We start from the raw sequence: 21168 nt of genomic DNA on the forward strand, positions 1-21168 counted from the left end.
ATTTAACTCTCAACCTGAAAGAAGTAAATGAAAAAGATTCAAATTAAATCCCACTAGCAACTACCATGAGAAGAATGGTCTCCCAGAGAAAGATGGAAGCATTTTCCCTCTGTAAAGAAAGAATGTACTTTATTTTCTATTTATTACTGATAGGGAATCCAACTCAATGGTCAGAAAAAAATTCAGCACACAGACACATAGAGATTCCCCAGTATCTAGGCTTTTAAAGAAGTTAGTTCCATCTGGATTCAAAGGCATATAAAAAATTCAATCCAAGCACTTAATACAATATTATTCCTTCTAATCCCTGGAGCACATTAATTCTAGCAAAATCAACTGATCTCCATCTTCATACCACATTGTAGACCTATACTAGATACTTACCCATCTGTGAATACGACTTAACCTTCTATCTCTCTTGACTACCATGATCCTTTCTTATCTCAAATCATACCTGTCTTCTCTCAGCCCACCTCTTCTACATTTGTTGTCAAATGTCCCTAAAACTGGTCTTGATTTTATAGCCTGTCACCTTCATGATTCACAAGCTGCTACCATCAAATCCCTTACTCCTGTCTTCTGCTGTTGATCTCAAATGTGCAGAGTCAATCCTACGCAAAACCCCACTGATTTTCCCTCCTATTATTTCTATTGTCTTTCTCTTTCTCACCATTTCATTTCTTCTTCTAAGATTATCCCAACATACTATATCCATAACCTCTATGTAGACTCCTTTAATTGCCCAAATAATGATAAAGTTCTTAGAAGTTATGTTATCATCTTCCCATGTAGGAATGTAAACAGTTTAATCTTACTAAATTCCTTATGATTCCTCATTCATATATACTTTTTTATGCATCTCTTGAATCTTGTGTTTGAAGAATGTTAAATTTTCCATTTAATTTTGTTTATTTTATCCGATAGGTTACTCTTGGTTGTAATATTAGCTCCTTTGTCTTTCTGGAACATATACTCTAAATGAGGGGTGGTGGTGGAAAATGTTCATCCTGTGGGCTGTAGAAGGCCTGTGAAATCACTTCCTAAGGCAACCCCAGATGAAGATAAACTGAAAGCTAGATATAAGAATATCTCACTGCTTAAATTCTAAAAGTTGATAATTTTGTATGGTCCACTAAAGATGTTAGAAATATCCAAATGGCCTTGCCAGAAAAAAGGTTCCCCATACATATTCCAAACAATCTGCTTCTTTATCATGGCAGCTACTAAATCTTATATGATCCTGACTGTTACTCTACAGTATCTGAATTTTCTTCTTTCTGGCTGATGGCAGCATTTTCTCCTTGACAGAAGAATTCTGAATTTTGGCTATGATACTCCTGGGAGTTTTCATCTTGGTATTTCCTTCAGAAGGCTTACCTATAGATTAAATTTTTTATTTTGCCCTCTGATTCAAAGTTATCTTGGCAGTTTTCTTTTATAATTTCTTTTAAAAATGTCAAATCACTTTCTATTCATGACTCTCAGATAGACCAACAATTCTTAAATTATTTCTTTTCTAGAACAGGTATTTTTCCTAGGAGATATTTCCTATGGTCTTTATATATATTTTTTTCTCATTGTTCTAATTGTTTTACTGGGTTTTTGTTTTGTTTTGTCTTCTGATATCTCATGGGAGTCATTAGTTTCCACTTGTCCAGTTCTAATTTTAAAGGAGTTATTTTCTTCAGTACTTTATTGTGCCTCTTTTACTAAGATGCCAATTCTTTTTTTCATGATTTTCTTGCAAAGTTCTCATTTCTTTTCTTACTTTTAATTTACCGCTATCTTCAACCCCCCCCCTCCATCTCCCTTGAAACTCTCCTTTATAATGAAACCAGATTAGCCTTCTAGATGTACAGATATCATCACAACATTCCTCTACACAAATTAAACTAACATCTTCTTACTCTGTCATTTAAGGTCTGCCACAACCTGGTAATACCTTACCATACCAAACTTATCCCATACTTCAGGGCTTTATAATTTTATCACAGTGGACTCTACATCATCACCTGCATAGTAAGTAATGCTGTGCCTTGGTGTTTGGTTCTTTTTTTTAACATTTATGCTTGGAATGCCGCCTTCCCCATTTCTATGTCTAAAGAAATACAACTTATTCATCAAACCCTAGTTCTAATACAAACACATCTATGAGGTCTTCATTGGTTAAATAACAATTTTAAGCACTTGTAAATTACTTTTATTGAGGTTATTTGTGTTAGCATCATATCACAGCAACAGATTTGGTCTTCTATGAATGAGGGTAGGAACTCTTCCTCTGTATCTCAGTACCAAGAACCAACAGAATCGAGAAAGAGCTATCAATCTGTCAATCCTTTCCGTGTCCGGGCTGGGTGAGGTTTCCCGCGTTGGTACTTATAAAAGGTACTTCAAAAGGGGCATAAATAAGCTTCATGAAACAGCTATTTTGTGCAAATTGTACAAAGGGATTAAACAAAGGGAAAAGACACCACGCCTGGACATAGGGAATTAACAATCTAGTGAATCATAGTTAAAGGGTGGGGGGAAAAAAATTATATATATATATTTGAAGTGCAAATGAAACGATGAAGAGCTAAATAGTAATGGCCAAGATAAAGAATTTAATTGGCCATTATTCTTTAGCCCTTCATCGTTTCATTGGCTAAATTAAAAAGCAAACAAAAAACATTGAAGTCTATGCTGAAACTGCCATATATTCCTGGTTGGAATTTATTTTTCAAGCCCTATCTTAATGCCAATTCCCCAGAGTAGGAACTTCAAAAGACAGGCCTCACTGAATGTAAAGTATTCTATGATAGTAGGTGGTAAGGTTTTAATGGAATGCAATAAGCAATAAAACAAAGGGGCCAAGGACCCAAGGATAGAGAAGTAGATCTAAGACACTAAAGGTTCAAGGTAAGAAAAAGAATAGAGAATGGGCCAAGGCTGAAATGCTAATTTGGGAAGTAACTTAGGAGTCGAGGGTTTGAAACAAGAAAGAGAAAGGTAAGGGGATTCAGAATTCTTGAACAAGGGAGTAGTGTATTTGTGGGTGATGGCAAAATCAGGGATAAGAACCATTTGTGTAAGTGGATAAGATGAGATGGAGGGGAGGCCATGGGAAATGAACAGGTTGAGGAACCAAATAGTTAAGAGCATTTCAAGGAGAGTTAATATCTATACTGAAATCCCCTTGTTTGAGGGCAAGATCAGAATGTAATTGTTCACTCTAAATAGCTAAGTTCTAACAAATACCTACATGTTACCTTTAGGTAAACTTTGTTAATAGTTCAGTGTGACTGAAAAAGCATTAATATAATGTGAGTTAAAAATTTAAGGGTGCTTTTTTTTTTCCATGTAGTTTCTTTACAAAGAATTTATAATCTCTTTAAGATTCATTACTCTTAGAGAAATGCTGTTTAGCAATTTCAAGGCACAAAATTATAAACATAGGTTCTGATTTCTGATACCTTCTACGTCGTCAGCTGCCATACGAAGAAGGGACTCTGTAAAGTTAACTTCTACACTTTTTTTCTCCAGAATTTTCATAATGATGTCCTGGGTGAGACCTGGGTTTTCTTTTTCAGCCTAGATCAAAGAGAAAGTTAAAATTGAAACACAGAAAACAAATGAGCACTTTGAAATGCAATTTGTCTGAATCACCAGGCTGTCTGAAGTCCAACAAACTCACCTATAGCTTTTTTTTTTCCTTCCATGAAGTTTTGCCACTATACTGAATCAGTGCAATTTTTCACTACACTTAGCCACCCATTTTTTACTTGAGATAAACTCTCTTTCTTTATACTCTTGAAAATGACAAAAAGTCTCCTACCTTTGGACTAGGCACACTTTATTTTCCTATGATTCCTTTCCCAAAATGTATATAGTTTGTCAACACTATATTTTGGATTAAGTATCATATTGGCATTTATCTCTACATTTTCCCCAATATTTCAACATCCATATTAACAGTTTTAGAAAACAACACAGAATATTTTCTATAGGTTTTGGAGTACTAGAATTCTTACTTACCTTTCCCATAGTCATTTCTCACTGTTTTTGTACTGAGAATTTTACTTCCTTGTCTGGCTTTCAGATTATCACTATAATCTCTAAGAGCTGAGAATGTCTTATTGATGAACTTTCAGGTCAGGTCATGTGCCAGTCCTTATCCTTCCTAAGGCCACAGTCTCATAGCCATTTAAAATGTGAGGATAAATAAGTTCATCTTAGTTAAGCACTCCCTTTCTCCTCTGTTATTATTTTAGTTTTTATTAATTTGCAGAAACAAACTTCAACGATGCAAACTGAAATAAGGATTACACATTTACATTTGATTCAATCAAAAAATGGACTGCTGTAAAATGCTATTGTTTCTGCTAACTCATTTTGATAGATGATAAGCAATAGTAAAATATGCTCTGCTGGATTCTGTTGACCACAGTATTCCTAAACAAACTTATCACTTTATATAGAGGCTGTCCCAAAAGTCTTTGTGTAGTTTTAAAATACTAAAGATTAAAACTACATGAAGACATTTTTGGGTACCTTGTGTGCAGAGAGGAATAGATGGTGTATTATCTCTATATAAAATACTATCCTTAAACAAGGGATGTTGTTTAAAGAGAGGAAACATTTTGTAACAAAGAGTAATTAGCACTCAACAGTCAGAAGACCTTCCTAGCAACACAAATATAGCAAACCACTTAAATTCTTTAGGCTTTACCTTACTCAAGACTTAAAGGAACAGTATGGACTACTAGACTTCTGCAATCTTCTCCAAATAACAACAACAACAAAATGTAAATACTGGGTTGAAATCCTATTTCACACATTTATTAACTGTGTAACCTTTGTGTGAAGCTAGGTGGCACACTGGACAGAGCACCAGGCTCTGAATCAAAAAGACCTCAGTTCAAATCCAGACACTAACTAGCCTGAGCAAGTCACTTTATTATTTGCCTCTCAAGTTTCCTCAACTGTAAAATGAGCTGAAACAGCAATTCTTTGCAGTAATTTTGCCAAAAGAAACCGAGATGGAATCATGAAGAGGAAAACACAAGGGAAGCAATCAATCACCTCAATAGAGTCACAGCTTTCCCAAACCCTTGTTTCTACCTATGATAACCTCTTCCACAAGGCTACTGAGAGACACTTTGTTGGCCTTCTATTATCAATGTGGGCTATGACTCTAAAGACCAAGGAGGGCGGAGAGTCAGAGTTGGGATGCCCTTAGTTGAAATGCCTTGGTGATCCTGGAGTCCCACTTCATTTCATAGTGCTCCAACTAAGTGGTTAAGCTGCAGAATGAGTGTCCTCTGAACTGGGGAAATGCCCTGAAATGAAATCACAGATTTGGTCCTCTCTGCTTCCAAGTAGGAGACACAGGATTGTTTATGCCCACAATGTACTACTGTAATGGGCTATTAACTTTTTAAGAATATGTGTCTAGCTTCCTTTGAGAGAGAATAAAGTTTAAGTCTCATGAAAAATTACTCAACAGTGATATAATTGCAAAATAATACTATATTCATCCTAACATTTCCCAAACCTGGGTAGATTCAAAGAGTCAGAATTCTGGCATAACTTTAAGCATCAAGCCAGGGCCATCCCAATTACAGAAAAGATAGCAAGGAGAAAATAAGCAGCCACAAATCATTCAATTTTTCTGGGTCAAAGCTCTCCTTCAGCATTCCTATGAATTTTTTTATATCACGGGCCTCTTTAGAAATTAGTCTGGTAAAGCCTTTGGGCCCATTCTCAAAATAAATTTTTAAATGCACAGGAGGACAAAGCTACCCATTTATATGGAAATACAGTCATCAACATTTAAAAAAAAAATTAATGGATCCCAGGTTAAAAATTCAACATCTCTTTTAGTTCTAAATTGATAATACATATGAATTGGAGATAATCATACTAGCTTGTAAAGTCATAGCTAAGATTGTGCCATTTTTTAAAGAGAAAATATAGTGTTAAAAAATTAGTTGATACAGCAAAAAAAAAAAAGTACATTGAGATACTACTGACAATGGCATACTCTTGCAACCATGAAGAAATATGATTAATTAAGAAAAATAACCTTTTGCTGATATCTTGTTTTTTTTTTAACATCATTATAATTCTCATCAGTATACAACTGAAAGAGCCTTCCTATATAACGTTTTTTTCAAATTCCCTCAACCAAAACAAAGAAAAAGAAAATTATCATAGTTAATCAAAAACATTGAAAACTTAAAATGCATTCAATAGCCATAGAGTTCCCCTGCCCATGAAGGGGTTGATGATGTCATTTCCTATCTCTTTTTCTGAGTCCTAATTGGTGTTCATAATGTGACTCCATTCAATTTAGTCTGTGGCTATTCTTGTATTCAAATTGTGGTTGTCATCATATAAATTATTTTCTTTCTTTGTACTTTTGGCAAGGCAATTGGAATGAAATGACTAATTCAGGATCACAAAGCCAATAAGTGTTAAATGTTTGAGGTTAGATTTGAGCTCAGGTCTCCCTAACTCTAGAGCTAGCGCTCTACCCATTGTGCTATCAAGCTGCCCCTAAATCTTTTCCTTGACTATGACTTCATTGAATTGCTTCATGTAGATCTTATATGATTCTTTATATTCACTTCATTTATCATTTCTTACAGCACAAAAATATTTCATTACATTTATAGGCCACAACTGTTTCTCATTCCTCAATCCATAGATATCTCTATGACTGATTTCTATGATTTAAAAATGTATATGATTTTTTGATTCTTTAAGATTAACTGCATCTGTGCTTTTTGTTATACAAAATATTCCCACAAAACAGTATAAAAACATTATGTTTAATTTAAATGGACTTGTAAAAAGAGATAATAAGGTGAGCCATTTTGGTGATATCAAAAGTTCAATTTGATGTACATTAAAAAAAAAGATTTATTTGGGTAAATTTATATTCATTAGTGAAATATGATGTGCCTGAATCCCAAAGAAAACTTGATTATAATTTTAATCAACACATTACTTTAAAAATCAAACCAATTTGAAGAAGAGTAAAGTGTAGGCCAAAGGATATATATACTTAATGCAAATAAAAACAATCTTTTCAATAGTGATAAAAAAACTAGAAAATAAGAGATGTCCAACAATTGAGGAATGATTGAATAAGTTGTGGGATATGAATGGGCTATAGTGATAGTAAGCTACAATAAAATAGGAAAGAGATGTTTTCAAAAAAGATAAAAAGATTTATATTAATTGATGCAGAATGAAGTGAACAAAACCAAGTGAAAAATTTATGTAACACCAATATTATAAAAATGAAATATCTTGAAGACTTTTATATGTAATGAAAAAATGGATTGAGCAGAACCAGGATTTATAGGACAAGAATATAATAACAAATGCTGAAAGCTGTAAGAATCATGATAAAGACAATGACCATTTTACAATTCCAGAGAATAATTATGAAACATACTATCCACCTCATGACAAAATTGATGGATTTAGGGTACTGAAAACAACATATGCATTTTTGTGTACAGACATTGGAGGAATTTGTTTTGCCTGATTATTAATTTTCATTTTTCTTTTTTGTTTTGATGGTGGTGGTGGTGAAAGGGAGAAAAAATAGAATTTTTTTTTAAATAGAGAGTGTATGTGGATGCAGATTGAATCGTTGCATGAACTTTCAGATAAGATCACTGTGTTAACAATTTTACTTAAAGTTTTACTTTGTTACAAGAGACCTATCACAAAGCAGAAGCAATTTGTAAACGTATGTAATAATACAAAAGCAAAACATGAATCAAACTCAGTGTTAAAAACAATAATGCTGAATATAAATGTAAAAAGAAAAAAATTCAGAGCTTTCAGCTATATAACTTTGGCAAAATGCCAAGAATAAGAATACATCCATAATTTGCAAATTTCAATAGCTCTGAATACCTCTTTCTGTTTTACCTATTAAATGTAAAAGATTTTGTCCCTCTTTACCACAAATCCTGAAAATGTCCGGAGGCTAATGAAACACTCATCTTCTTTTCCAATTAAAATATAGTTTTGGAGTTTAACAAACCATTGCCTTTTAATAAACACTGTCAAGGATCATTGTCTTCTGTGATATAATTCTACAAAGAAGTTGTTTCAATTCATATCATTAAATACACCCAATATAGTTTAGGAGAGAAATGTTTAAATCAACATCTAAAGCACTAGGTGACAGAAAATGAAGAGTTAATGAAGGAGCCAAACAATATTCTTGTTTCCCTTCCCCCTTCATTAAGTCAAGTCCAAAGCAAAGACACCTGAAAAGGGAAAGTCAGCAAAGATTATGCAATGATTTTAACTCATAAATAACTTATTTTAATTATTCTAATAAATTATGAGCTCACCTTGATAAAAGCTGCTCTCAGTGTCTGAGCTGCAGACAGATTTACTCGTTCTAGCTGCAATAAAAGTTTAAAGTCATTAGTGATGTCAATTTATTTAAGAGAACATGTGTGACCTATCTGAATCTTAATTCTCCAGTAATCACTTTGATGCAACCATAATTCAATTAGCAACAATTCTTGTCAATGCCCTTAAATCGTCAACATGGCATTGAGTCAATAGCTTACCTACACAAAATTGTCACTAGAGAACTACCAAAATTACAGACAATAATTTCTTTATTAATATTTTAAAGTAAAAGACAAACATTTAACATGGAACGAATAAAGTTTTAGATCTGTCCTTTAATTTAAAATGAACATGCTTAGTCAAGTGGCTTACACTTCTGTTAGAAAATTATATTCTATTTGATACATTTACAAAGCAAAACTAATACTTCCAATGATCAGTGGAAATAACTCATTGAATTTGAGGAATATATGGTGGCTACTGGCATAGTTCTGTTGACCAAATATTTGATGAAATGCTCATGGTCACAGATTTAAACTGAATGATAAAAATACTACTTTAAGATTTCTAGCTGCTCCTCTCAACTCCTATCCAGTCACTCCTGGGACAATGCTCTTTAACTTTTAGATGGAAGGGGAAAGAAGTAAAATTCAAAACAATTCATTATCTTAGCTAACAAATAGTCCTGATATCTGGGCATATTCTTATGGACATAAACTCCTTGTTTATCACACATGGTACCTCTCAAGAATTTTTTATATTCTACTTTAAATTGGAGTACAGTTAGTTCTGCTGTTAACGCTTGTTTTGAAAACATGAATTTGTTCTGTGACTGATTAGAGAACAATTAAAGCATAACGCATATTTCCTGTTTGTTTATGCATGATTTCTTTATCAAGAAACAGCAAGAATGAAGAAAATTGCACCACTTCACAATAATTCATAAGCTGTATCCCTTTCAATCTCCATTTTCATAAGCAAATTTCATTTTTTTCCAAGGTAAAGTGCCATATTTCAAGTATATTCTTCAGGTGCTGCAGGAGCTGTGGGCAAAGGAGGGCTAGTACCCCATTTTCCGTCCCAGCAGCTGAGGCCTGTTCAATTTGTGTGAGGTTTTCGAGCCTGAGCTCCGTGGAAACTAGGGCTCAAGGAGGGCTGTGCCAAGGCCACAGCCAGTGCTGCTTTTAATGACAGCATGCATGTAACTTTTTTTTTTTTTTTTAAAGAAGGAGAGTAGAGTTTTTTGTTTTTTTTTTTAATTCATTTTTCCAAATTATCCCCTCCCTCCCTCCACCCGATGACAGGTAATCCCATACATTTTACAATGCATGTAACTCTTAAACATTCAACATATACAAAACTAAGCTGTCATCTTGACTATGTTCCTTTTTTTTTTTTTTTTTTTTGATGTACCATTAACAAAATATTTTAAGAATTATGACTCTGATCTCATTTCCCCATAAATCCTGTGGGTTTAATTGTGATTTTACATAGTACAATGATTTTTAGAATTGTATGTATTTTGGTATAGCAGAACAGATTTATATATGGAGGATCCTAGTCATCTTTGTATGCCTTAGGGCCTAGCATATATTAGGCACTTAATAAATACTTTGTTAACTGAACAATGACATAAGATGCTAGATCATGAGTTTAAATCAATACATTTCTAATATATTCTATCAAATATAAAAGTCATAGTTTCAGAACAACAATGTTTATTCATAAGCCTGACATCCTATTTTGTATTGTCTTAATGATCATATAGTGTGCACTTTTTACAAAAACAATTTCATCAGTCTAAGTATAATGGCCAAACTCTAACAACTTAGCACTTCGGCTGATTACAAGTTTTTCTTCCCCCTAAGGACAATGAAGAAGCTGGTTAAATCAACAAAACTAAACTGCTTTTGTTTTCATTGAAATAATATTAAGTATTGGAAAATATTGCTGTCTTTATAGATCTGAAAGAGCAAAACATTTCAACCAAAGCTTTGTGCATATCTCATGCTGTTCAATGAATATTACTGTTAATTTCTTGAGGCAAAGAAAATGTTTGACTCCAAGTATAAGAAATGTGTACCTAAGTCAAACAAATAAACTATTAATCTCCCTGTAAATATAACATTCTTAACTTGTAATTTTGGCATCTACAAACTCTCAGGACTAACAGATATGGTGAAATGAAGCAATAGCCCCAAAAGGCTTATCTAGAAAAGAAGAAAGTAATCATTTTATTGTATTCATAATTCAATGGGGAGATGGCCTTAGTGTGGGAAGGCATAAAAGTGTGAGGACAGAAAGATCAGGAAACCTAGAAATTGAATTTGGCCACAGAATACTAAATAAAGACAGAAGCTTAAGAAAATTGTTTAAAAAAAAAATGTCAAAAAGGAACCAGGGTGAAACAGTTAAGTTAAAAAAGTTAAGAGAAGGAATTACTATCCATCCACAAGAACAGTGATTAGCATTGTCAAACACTTTTGAAGGATGTAGGAGGATGAGACCAAGGAAAAAGTCACAGGATTAAGAGGAGCCAACTACAGTCCTTTCTGTGAACAATCACCTCACTTGAAACATCCTTCCTGGATCATTACTCTAGTCAGTGGAATCAATCAATCAGAAGGGGAGAATTTCACAAAATAATTTTTTTTTTTCCACACACAAGCAAAAAAGAGGAAGGCACTTTTACGTGTTGTATTTTTGTTTATGCTATATATCAGGCACTGTGCTAAGTGGTGAGAATAAAAAAAAGAGCCAAAAGAAAATCCCTGCAGTCAAGGAAGTTGCAACCACATACAAACATCTCTAAATCTAAAAAGTAAGATATCTACCATATAAAGTACTTTCTTTTGTTCTAAATATCCTCCTTTAAGCTTCAAGGACTCCTCCTTTTTTGCTGCCATGAAAACTGTTGAATTTAACTTGTATGATACCTATATATAAAGTCAGCATTAATTTATGTCAATTTGAATTATGATAATCCCCTTAATTTGGAAAAGACGCTTACTGTCCTAGTAAACAGTAAGAGCTCCTTAATAAATCAAGCAAGTATTAATCAAAGAAATATTATGTGCAAGTTTCTTGAGGGAAGGAACTGTTTCATTTTTGTCTTTTTAGCCCAATGCCTATCAGCATGAACAGGACCAAGTGGATATTTTATAAACACCTGTTGACTTGTAAGGGCACTGTGGAAGAGATCGAAAGAAGAAGCAGTTGCTCTTCATAAAGTTAGAAACCTTTCTAGGAAGACAAGTTATGAGGTAGGATGATTAGTTTCAAATGAATCATTTGAAGCTAATCATCCTATCTTATAACATAAATAGATAAAGAAGGAAATAGATTGGGTTCATAAGCCCATAACAAACTTTGGAGGTCATTTGATTAAGTCAGAATTTGAGCTTGACCTTGAAGAAAGGTCTTATTTTTAACTGCTACAATAAAGTCCATATTCATCTCCACATAAATTAATCTCAAACCTATTCATCCAACCCTAATCTCTTTCCTGAACTCCAATGCTATGTCACATTTCCTACTCAGAATACTCAAAAAATGTCAAACTGAACATTCCCCAAAGGAAATTCATTCACTACTTCCTCTGAACTTCAAAATTATGCTAAGTCTAGTTGGCTCACCTTGGAATCTCAAGCCTTGGAACAAGACTCTTAGCTTTAGAAAACACAGTCACCTAGGCTGCTTACTCATAATCCTCCACTTTCCTCCACTGGTGAGTAGTTCCTCCAGGAGCTTCTATTTTATAAGAGGAGTCCAGGTTGGTCTACCTTCACACATCTCTGACTTTCTCTAGATTTCAAAGCCATGCCCTAGGAGCTCATACCTTCCTTAGCCTTCTACTCACTTTTTAATCTTCTCCATTAAAATGTATATTCTCTGAGGGTAAGAACTATTTTATTCTGCCTACATTTGTATTCCCAATTCAGTATCTAGGCACACAGTAAGCATCTAACAACTTGTTTCCTTCTTTCCTTATTTGAGTACATGTCATCTAGCCAGAAGATTGCAAATACCCTGAATGAATCTTATTTGTGTATGTCCATTTCCTAAGCAACAGGATCTGAATAGGGCATGTACTTAAAATAAATAGATAAATAAAGTTTGTTGGCTGAATTTCCTTCTTTGGATCTTTAATCACAGGTCATCTTTCTGCCCAATTCTGAGAGTTTCCTAGAGTTTATCATTTACTACCTGGAAACATTCACTGTCATTTTAATCTGAAAACCTGAAGAGTTCACTGTGTCCAAGCTCTTTCAAAACTTTTATAAAAATGGTAAATGAGCCTAAATTCTTCAAGGGAAATCCCAGTTTGAACAGTTTCAGTCATCCAGAGAGAGAATAAATAGCCTCTATCTTACACATTGAGATCTATTATCCAAATATCTCCCACTCAACACCGATCACAATTCCTGATGAATCTTGATAAAATCTTTCTGGTAGCCTACCTAAAGTCTATCTACAATTCTTATACCTACAAAGTTAACTGATGGTTCTGCATGCAAATTTCCTCATTAAAAATAACAACAACAAAGAGGAAAACAACAAAAAACTCGAAACCATGCACTCCTTCTTCCTCTAGTAAATTACCTGTACAGGAGTGACTTGGGAAAAATTGTATGAACCAATGCTTAGGACAGAATAAGGATTCCTATGGGATGGACTTGGTCAAATCAGAAAGATAACAGTAGTAATAGGCAAGGAGAAGTGAATTATTTCCTTCTAAGCAAAAAGTTAGTCAATTTGGAACACAGCTTACAGAACCAGTGTATATAGTTTAACTCAGTATAAAAATACTTTGAAAAAAGGCTGCATATAATATAAATCTTATTTGTACTGAAGAAAAGTTGTGAATTTAATTTTTTTTCTTCAGATAATATATACATTGTGAAGCAAGCAGCTTTAGCTAGTAAATTTTTTTAAATAGCCCCATCAAGATAAATCTTTCTGTAAAATATAAATACTAAGTTCAAGCAAATCCAACCAGATATTACTAAGTAAGGTAGGGAACAAAACAAAACAAAAAAACAGATGAGAGACAGAACGGAGATAAAAATAAATATTACCATTATTCAATAAGCCAATGTTAGGAGGAGTCAAAATTTGAAAATTTTCTTACTACAGAATCACAGATCTAGAGCTGGAGGTAAGCTCATGGAGCATCTAGTCCAATGCCCTTTTGAATGACTCAGTTGTCCAAGGTCAAAAAGGAGTCAGTCAAGAAAGACAAGATCTGAACTTAAACTTCTGAGTCTAAAGCTAGTGTTTTTTCCAATATAACATAATGTCTCTTTCTCTAGGAAGAAATAAAGACATTCTAGAAGGAATGTTATTAGTTTTCTATTAAGGAAATACTATTTCTAGGTAAACAAGGCATCAGAAATAAAGAATACTTGAAACCTAAACTTAATCTTAAAATTGCAATAATAATATACCATTTCAAAATAATATCTACCTGGCCTAAAAACAGTTCCCCTAAAGGGCATAGGAATGAAAGTATAGTTTATCTTTTTTGAGGGGGAAAAAAAATCTCTGATCTGTATTTTTCTCTTCTTTCATAATAAGGAATTCATCAGGATGAAAAGAAATAATTATTCTTCAAGGAACAGAAAAGAGGACTCTGATTTAAGATCAAATCATAAGGTACCCAAGAACCCCTTTAATCCATAATGTAACCCTGAGCTTCATTTCATAAAATATGTATGGGCAATTTGCTTAGAACTCTTGCATTTTACAATAGCTAATTAGCCTAGCTTACTCTTCAACTATTTTCTCAGTCTTAATGAATCTGGTATTTGTCCGATTTCCATAATAACATAAAAACTTCTGACTTGTAATATGAGTAAACAGCTCTAAAACTCTTCTTCTTTAATATGTCCCATAAGTCAGAAATTTCTTAAAAGACAATAGAGTAAAGGCTACTATCATTACTCAGGACCTCACCCTAATATGGAAGTGAACTCCTACTTTTAAGGAATTTTAATACTTTCAACACATTCCAGAGACCATTCAATGAATGATTCAGATTCAAAATGAATATATTCCTTTCACAGCTAGGAGTGTAATGTGATCAAATCTACAATCATTTTTATCCCTTTGACTATGAACAATGAACTGAATGCTAATTTTACATATCAATACAATCATTTATATAAAACATATTTCTACTGTAGTTAAATATTAACTTCTAACAAATGATAAGAATAAGCCATTAAAAGGTGTTCTGTTCACAAGGTAGGGTGTGTGAGAACAAGAATCTTTCTAGTCAACTGTTGTTTCAGATAAATTTTATCTCTAGTAAAATAAAAAATAACTTCAAGCTTAAAACATTCAAAATTTCTGAGTATTAAGCAGGTGTAAATTATGTTTGTGGTAAAGTAAGAAAGAGTTGAAATTTGATCAATAAATGTTTATCCTTATGACCAGTCATAAGTATTCTGCCCAATAATTTGTTTTTTATATCTTTGCAGAAAAATAGACACTCCAAGATCAATTTCTAAAACAACGTTCACCATATGCTGATTACCATTTTGTTTTAGCCTAAATTGGGGGCTCAGAGCACAAAAATTTCTAGTTCTAAATAAGAAGTTTTCCCAACTTCCAATGAAATGTTCAAATCTCATTTCTACCACTTAAGACCTCTGATTTTGGAGAAGTCACTTCCAAGTTCCTGACCCCTCAGTTCTTCCTCTATAAAATGAGAGAGCTGCTGCAGATGGGCTTGCGGGTCTCTTTCAGGTCAAAATCTAAGAACGTTTGTTACTGAAGCCTTTTTCTCCATTTATATACCCATTATCTAAAATGAGGAAACAAAGATCCCTGCTGTCTCTAGCAGTCTGTGTGCAGGGCCTTGGCAATAATAGCCGATTCCTTTCTGTGATCTTAGAAAGTAGACTGCTTTACCTTCTTGAACCCTCAATGTCCTCATCTGTAAAACAGAGATAATGATCCTTTTAATACCTACTTCATAATCATTATGAGGGAAATGCTTTGCACACAGTACAAATTAGTAAATTCTGTACTTAGAATAATTGAACTATATCAAATGTAGGTATTTTGATGTGATTAGGTCCAGAAAGAACAGATCCTAAGATAGAAAAACCCAGAATGTACACTATTTGAGGATACTTTCTCCTCATGTAGGTATCCTCTTCCTAGGTATCCTGATCTGCTAGTGGCCATCACTAGATAAAAATTTAACATGAGCTGTATTATGGTCATACCTTAAAATATTTACTAGCTTACCTCATTAAACACAGGGTACATTACTGCATAGAGTGGCATAGAAACCATAGAAGTGGTCTCAGCTTCATTCTTCATCTCTTCCATTGTCATCCTCATTCAAAGACCAACTACAGCAGAAAAACAGTGCTAAAAAGTAGAGGACTCTTCATTCACTGCAGTATTTCTTCCTTTTCTTTTGTGTCAGGAATAGATGACTAAAATATGCTGACCTGGTTGGAAGAGAAAAAAAATACATACATATTATATATATATATATATACATATATATATGTGTGTGTGTGTGTGTGTGTGTGTGTGTGTGTGTGTGTGTGTGTGTGTGTGTGTGTGTGTTCAACTGTGGTAAGACACAGCGAAATCTTTCATCTTCCAAAAATTAAAGGATTTACAAGTTTCTTTTCCAACTAAAGTAATATAATCCCAACTAGTATTTTCCTTTCTGCCATATAAGACTGGGTTAGTACTTTCTTCCTGATCTTTAGTCAGAAAGGAGACTAGAATAAAAAGATAAAAGAGAATTCATAACCATACCGTGAGAAATTCTAGTTATAGCAGGGAGGAGAAAAGCGGAAGATACACCTATATGAAAGAAATGAAAAGGAATTGTTTGAAATGAAATTATAAGAAAATACAGCCACCAACCTTTAGTACTATTGAAATTACTCACAGGTCATATATATTGTTTTATTCATTCAGAAAAAGTTTATTTAGAAACTGTTAGGATTACAAGGTGCTAACTCAGGTTGTCTAAACAATTCTCTAGCTCAGAGTTCACACTTTTAGGAGTTTACACGTTTAGACTTCTGAAAAGGAGTTTACACATTTAAAGGAGTTTATATCTTTAAAAGGAATTCTGAAAAGGAGTTTACACAACCTTTAAAGAAGCAAATTCATTGGCTGTAGGAGTTCCCACAAGGGCCTTCAAGTTCTCACTAGCCCATTCTCTGCTAGGATAAAAGAGGAGGGCAGTTGGGCAAGGAGTCAGCCTGGATTGGGTCAAGGAGAAGACTTCTCAGGTGAAATCCCCACGTCTACCTTTGTGCTGGCTGACAGCTTTGGATTCAGAGGGAGCTAGAGACTGAATATAGGATCCGGATTTTAACTCCTGGCTGCATTTTGGTGATTATTTGGAACTGAACTGAAACTAAGGCTGCCTCCCCAGAAGCTCCTCAAGAAAATCTGCCCCCAGGAGAAGGATTATAATCTAGAAAAACAGAACATCACATTTTGGCACCCAACGTGGGGCAAGGACTTTTGCTTATCCTGACTCTGACTGATTCCCTTCAGGGAGCTAGCCCAGACTTTACAGAAACCACTGTGGAAGAAGATATTGGTGAGAAGAGGGAGATATGAAGATAGTTATTATTATTATTTTTTTTTATGATCCAGAGACTTAAGATCTGATAGAAAAAAATAAGCTGTATCCAGATTTATATGTTACAAGGCAAAAGATGTATGGGTACATTCTTTTGATGGTCTCTTTTGGTGATGTTTTCTTCCTATAACCTGTGAAAGTGACCAAGTTGCCCTTAACAAACAAGCCTAGGTCCTTGGGCTATTTGTTAGTTTTATCCCATTCTGGTAAAAGGGAGTGGAGTCTTTTGCCACATTGAGTGAAAAAAAGTGAGTCAAACACAGAAGTTTAAATCCAAGCTAATTTTTACAGCCAGATGGCATCAATTATATCAATGCTCCAGGAGCAAAGACAGACCTTACCAGGTGACTTTTGGGAGTGAACTTTTGGACTCCAGCTCAGTGGAATGAATCATCCAGTAATCAAGCTGCACCTAGACATGAACTTGGTGGAAGCAATGTTACCTAGGAACTGAGCTAAGTTTTGAGCTTCATTTCCCAGAAACCAAAGTAGCAAAGGAATGTGACTATGACCCACCACAAGTACTACAAGAAATGTTAGTAGGTTTGTTTTTGCTGTTTCCAAGATGTTCAAAATGTTACAAAAGTTCAAAGGAGACAAAGATCACTTTTTGGCTGGAACGATCAAAGGAGTCTATAGAAAGTTATAGCATCTGGATATAGGTTGGCTAGAAGTTTGACAGGCCAAGACTGAATAGGAGAAAGTGGGAGACAGTAAGAATTCTAGGCAGAAACTAGAAATGTTAGCAAGGGCAGAACAAAAAGAAAAGTTGGGTTCATGCAGCCTTGAAAACAGTGTTTGAATTTTGTTCCCTAAGGTCAACTATTTGTGATTTTTTAATATGGCAGTGATCAGAATGATGATACTAAAGCCAACCAGTAGGAAAAGATTCTGGAAACTAGTTAGGAACCTGCAATACTTATCTAGACCAGGTATCTAGACTTGAAGTAGGTTAAGTTACTAATAGAAGAAATTTTAAAAGATAAATGTCAAGATGGAAGCATAAATAACAGAATTTAGCAACTTTCTGTATATAGGGGAATTGAAGCAAATCACATATCATGAAGCAAGTTATACTTCATTACTTATAATAAGCAACCAGGTTTATTACATGGCTGTTGGCTCTTCTATATGTGATAGCCATTTTATTTTTGGCTAAAAACCTTTTCTCTTTAACAAATGATGCAAGAATTAACAAACACAAAACTTTACTAAGCATCTGAGCAAAGAAGTAATAAGCAAAACAGCCATAAACCTAGATGAGAAACAAGTGATAAGTTCAATTTCATTACTGTTGAATTTAAAGTGGATGTGAAGGAGGAGATAACTAGAAAGATGAGGAAAATCTAGGAATAGTCTGGGGGAAAAAAAAAAAGTTGGGAACAGAAATACAACTTGCAAGTCATTCCCACATAAATCACAGTCAAAGACATGGGAGTTATTGAGATCACCAAGAGTAGTAGTAAAAAGAGATGATGACAGAACCTTAGATACCACAAAAAAAAAAAAGAGAGAGAGAGAGAGAGAGAGAGAGAGAGAGAGAGAGAGAGAGAGAGAGAGAGAGAGAGAGAGAGAATCATGAGATGTAGGAGAATCTGGCATTTCAAGAAGGAAAAATTGATCTAGTTAAATCCTACAGAGAAATCAAGGAAAACTTGGAACTAAGAAAAGTTAAATGGATTTGAAAATTAGGAAGCAATTTTGTTGATAATAATTTCAGTTAATTGGTACAGAAAGAAAACCTAAAAAAGGTCAAGAAGTAAATAAGTAATAAAGAAGTTGGCCAAATTAAAGAGAAAATGAAAAAGAATTTATCAAGTGCTTATTATGTTTACAGGTACTATAATTTGAGATGATCCAAGAATAGTTCTGTAAGAAGACTTAAAGGACTCTTCTAACTTTGCCTAGAATTTCTCTTCTAATTAATACATGGATATTCCTAACCACCAGCATTCTATATAAAATTTACAACTATATATTTCTGTTTTATTGATTTTGTTTTAAATATCTATATTGAAATGGCAGGAAACTATCTTTTTTATGTGTTGTTCTAGATTTTTTACGATGAAATACATTTTATGATGACTAAAAGGTGACCCATTTTTTTTGTTATAAATGTGCAGTATTTTAGTTATTTATGGGTTAATTAGTGTGCTGGCCTGTGAGCCTAAATACCACTTATAACATCATTTCTCTAAGATATGATCTGAGTTCTAAACCACTGAACAACGTTTGACAACTCACATATTCTATACATATATTCCAAAAGTCAGTAAAAGAACTAATTACAACCTTTTCATACACTGAAAACTATGTGAACTAGAACTTCAAAATCAGATGTAAAGTTTCACCCAGATTACCTAAAATTGCATTTTTTTTCAAGATGATTTCAGGATTAAGTAGTACTAGGGCTTTTTGAAAGCATATTCTGTTTCTACTTTCTACGTTAAAATATGCTTTCCGTGAGATACCCAACAGTTTCCACAGTAGTAGGCTTTTCTTAAATGGTGTCTTTTCCCCAGTGCTAGGCCTACACTAGTTCCCCGTACTGAAAAGTAAAGGTAGCTAACTCCTTGTTAACATCAAGTTACCTTTTGTTATCAAGGAAAAGTAACAAATCATCGCTTTTTTCTACAAAATCTGCATTATTCCTATAAAAAACTTCCAAGAGAATAATTTGTCCTCCAAAGGAACACTTGGAAACAACAAAAACCATACTGATGACCTTAAGTCATGATCAGCATGTTCTCAGGAATTAGTGTTTTCAGTTTCCTCTTTAGTAATCTCAAAACATTACCATTCAGACTTGTTATATCAAATACACTGGTTCCTATACATACCAGATAGGGATAGGTAACCAATGAGGGCAGGGAAAAAATAAATAAATAAATAAATAAAAGGACCTTTACTTTTTACCTAGCTTTAAGTAAGTCAAACTGTTTACAGGCACAAGAGGGTGTGTCAGCAACCAGCTCAATGGGCCAAAAAACCACTGCCCCAGTGAAGAATGCTTGAGGGCCTCCACCCCACCCATACTGCCCTCTGCTCTAGGGCAGTCCCAGGACTCATAATCAGCATTTCCAGAAAACAGCCTTACTCACCTCCAAGTGGAATGAGATAACTTTAGAAAAGAGAAGGATCCCAAAGCTATTTACCTTCAGGAAAAAAAAGGTCAAACAGGCATCCCTAAGAGCTAGTTCATTCTGCATTTAAACCCTAACCAAAAGGGATTGTTCTGCTTTTTTTTATAGACATAATCCTACTGCAACTCTTTGTACAGGTTCTCTCTACCTACTTTCAGACCTCCTCAAATCAAGAGAAGCCTATTTCTACTTTGCATAGTGGTACTAAACTATAACAGCTGTTTCATCTAAAAATGTGATAGGTCCCAGGTGGTCAACCAAGATTCATATCAGATCTTTTTTAATTCCTACAACTATAATCACCTGTATTATTCTTCTTTACATCATTGTGATTCAGGATTTCTGATGTCATAGTCTACCCTCGAGCCAACTTTGTGAACCAAGTCAATCGAACTTTTAGTGAAGCTTGATTTATTCTTGTGGTTCTGAGACCATTCCATAATCACAGTTTTCCTTAAGATATATCTTTCTTGCTAACTGCATAAGATGGTTCACAATCTTTTTTTGTCCACCTTAGGCCAGAAACTTTCTCTACTGAAGCTAGAGGCAGGTAAATGTGTTGTTCTCAAGTCACTAAGCTGCAGAGAATTGGGCAGACTGGCTTCCAACGTCACCACCAAGAAACCTTTTGTGATTTTTTTTTTTTTTCCCCCAAAATGTAGCTGCAGTTTATTTATAGAACTCTGGAATTAGAAGGAAACCATCTAGTCCAAGCTTACCAAATGAGCAATAGAAACTATTTGCCCAAAGTCACAGTTAAATATCATTTGAAATAGGATTAGAACCCAGATTCTTTCATTTTAAATTCAGTATACTGATTTCATATCCTCTTGCAGGTCAGCCTACCACTGAAAAAAAGAAAAGTCAGGAAAGGAAAGAAGAAAGGTAAAGAACCAGTAGGAGAAAATATGTGCATATAAAGGGGCTTGTTCACAGAAAAGAGCAGTTTTTTCTCTCATAAGAGAAGAAATTGATGGAGCACACTCAAGAGTGTTAAAAGGAACAGCCCTCAGAAATCAACTCTTCCAA

The 21168-nt window shown here is 34.1% G+C and overlaps 1 protein-coding gene across 2 annotated transcripts in view; it reads right to left on the reverse strand.

Moving 5' to 3' along the window:
- PDCD10 (programmed cell death 10) overlaps positions 1–21168 on the reverse strand; it is a 43281-nt gene that overhangs the window by 8082 nt on the left and 14031 nt on the right. For both annotated transcript variants that reach the window (XM_074298139.1, XM_074298140.1), the window contains exons 2-4: positions 15625–15833; positions 8361–8414; positions 3453–3570 (exon numbers count right to left, since the gene is read on the reverse strand). In XM_074298139.1, coding sequence (XP_074154240.1) covers positions 3453–3570; positions 8361–8414; positions 15625–15720 — 268 coding nt within the window. In that variant the 5' untranslated portion in view covers positions 15721–15833. The remainder of the gene's footprint in view (positions 1–3452; positions 3571–8360; positions 8415–15624; positions 15834–21168) is intronic.

Source organism: Sminthopsis crassicaudata, chromosome 3 (genome assembly GCF_048593235.1).
Source record: "Sminthopsis crassicaudata isolate SCR6 chromosome 3, ASM4859323v1, whole genome shotgun sequence".
NCBI lineage: Eukaryota > Metazoa > Chordata > Mammalia > Dasyuromorphia > Dasyuridae > Sminthopsis > Sminthopsis crassicaudata.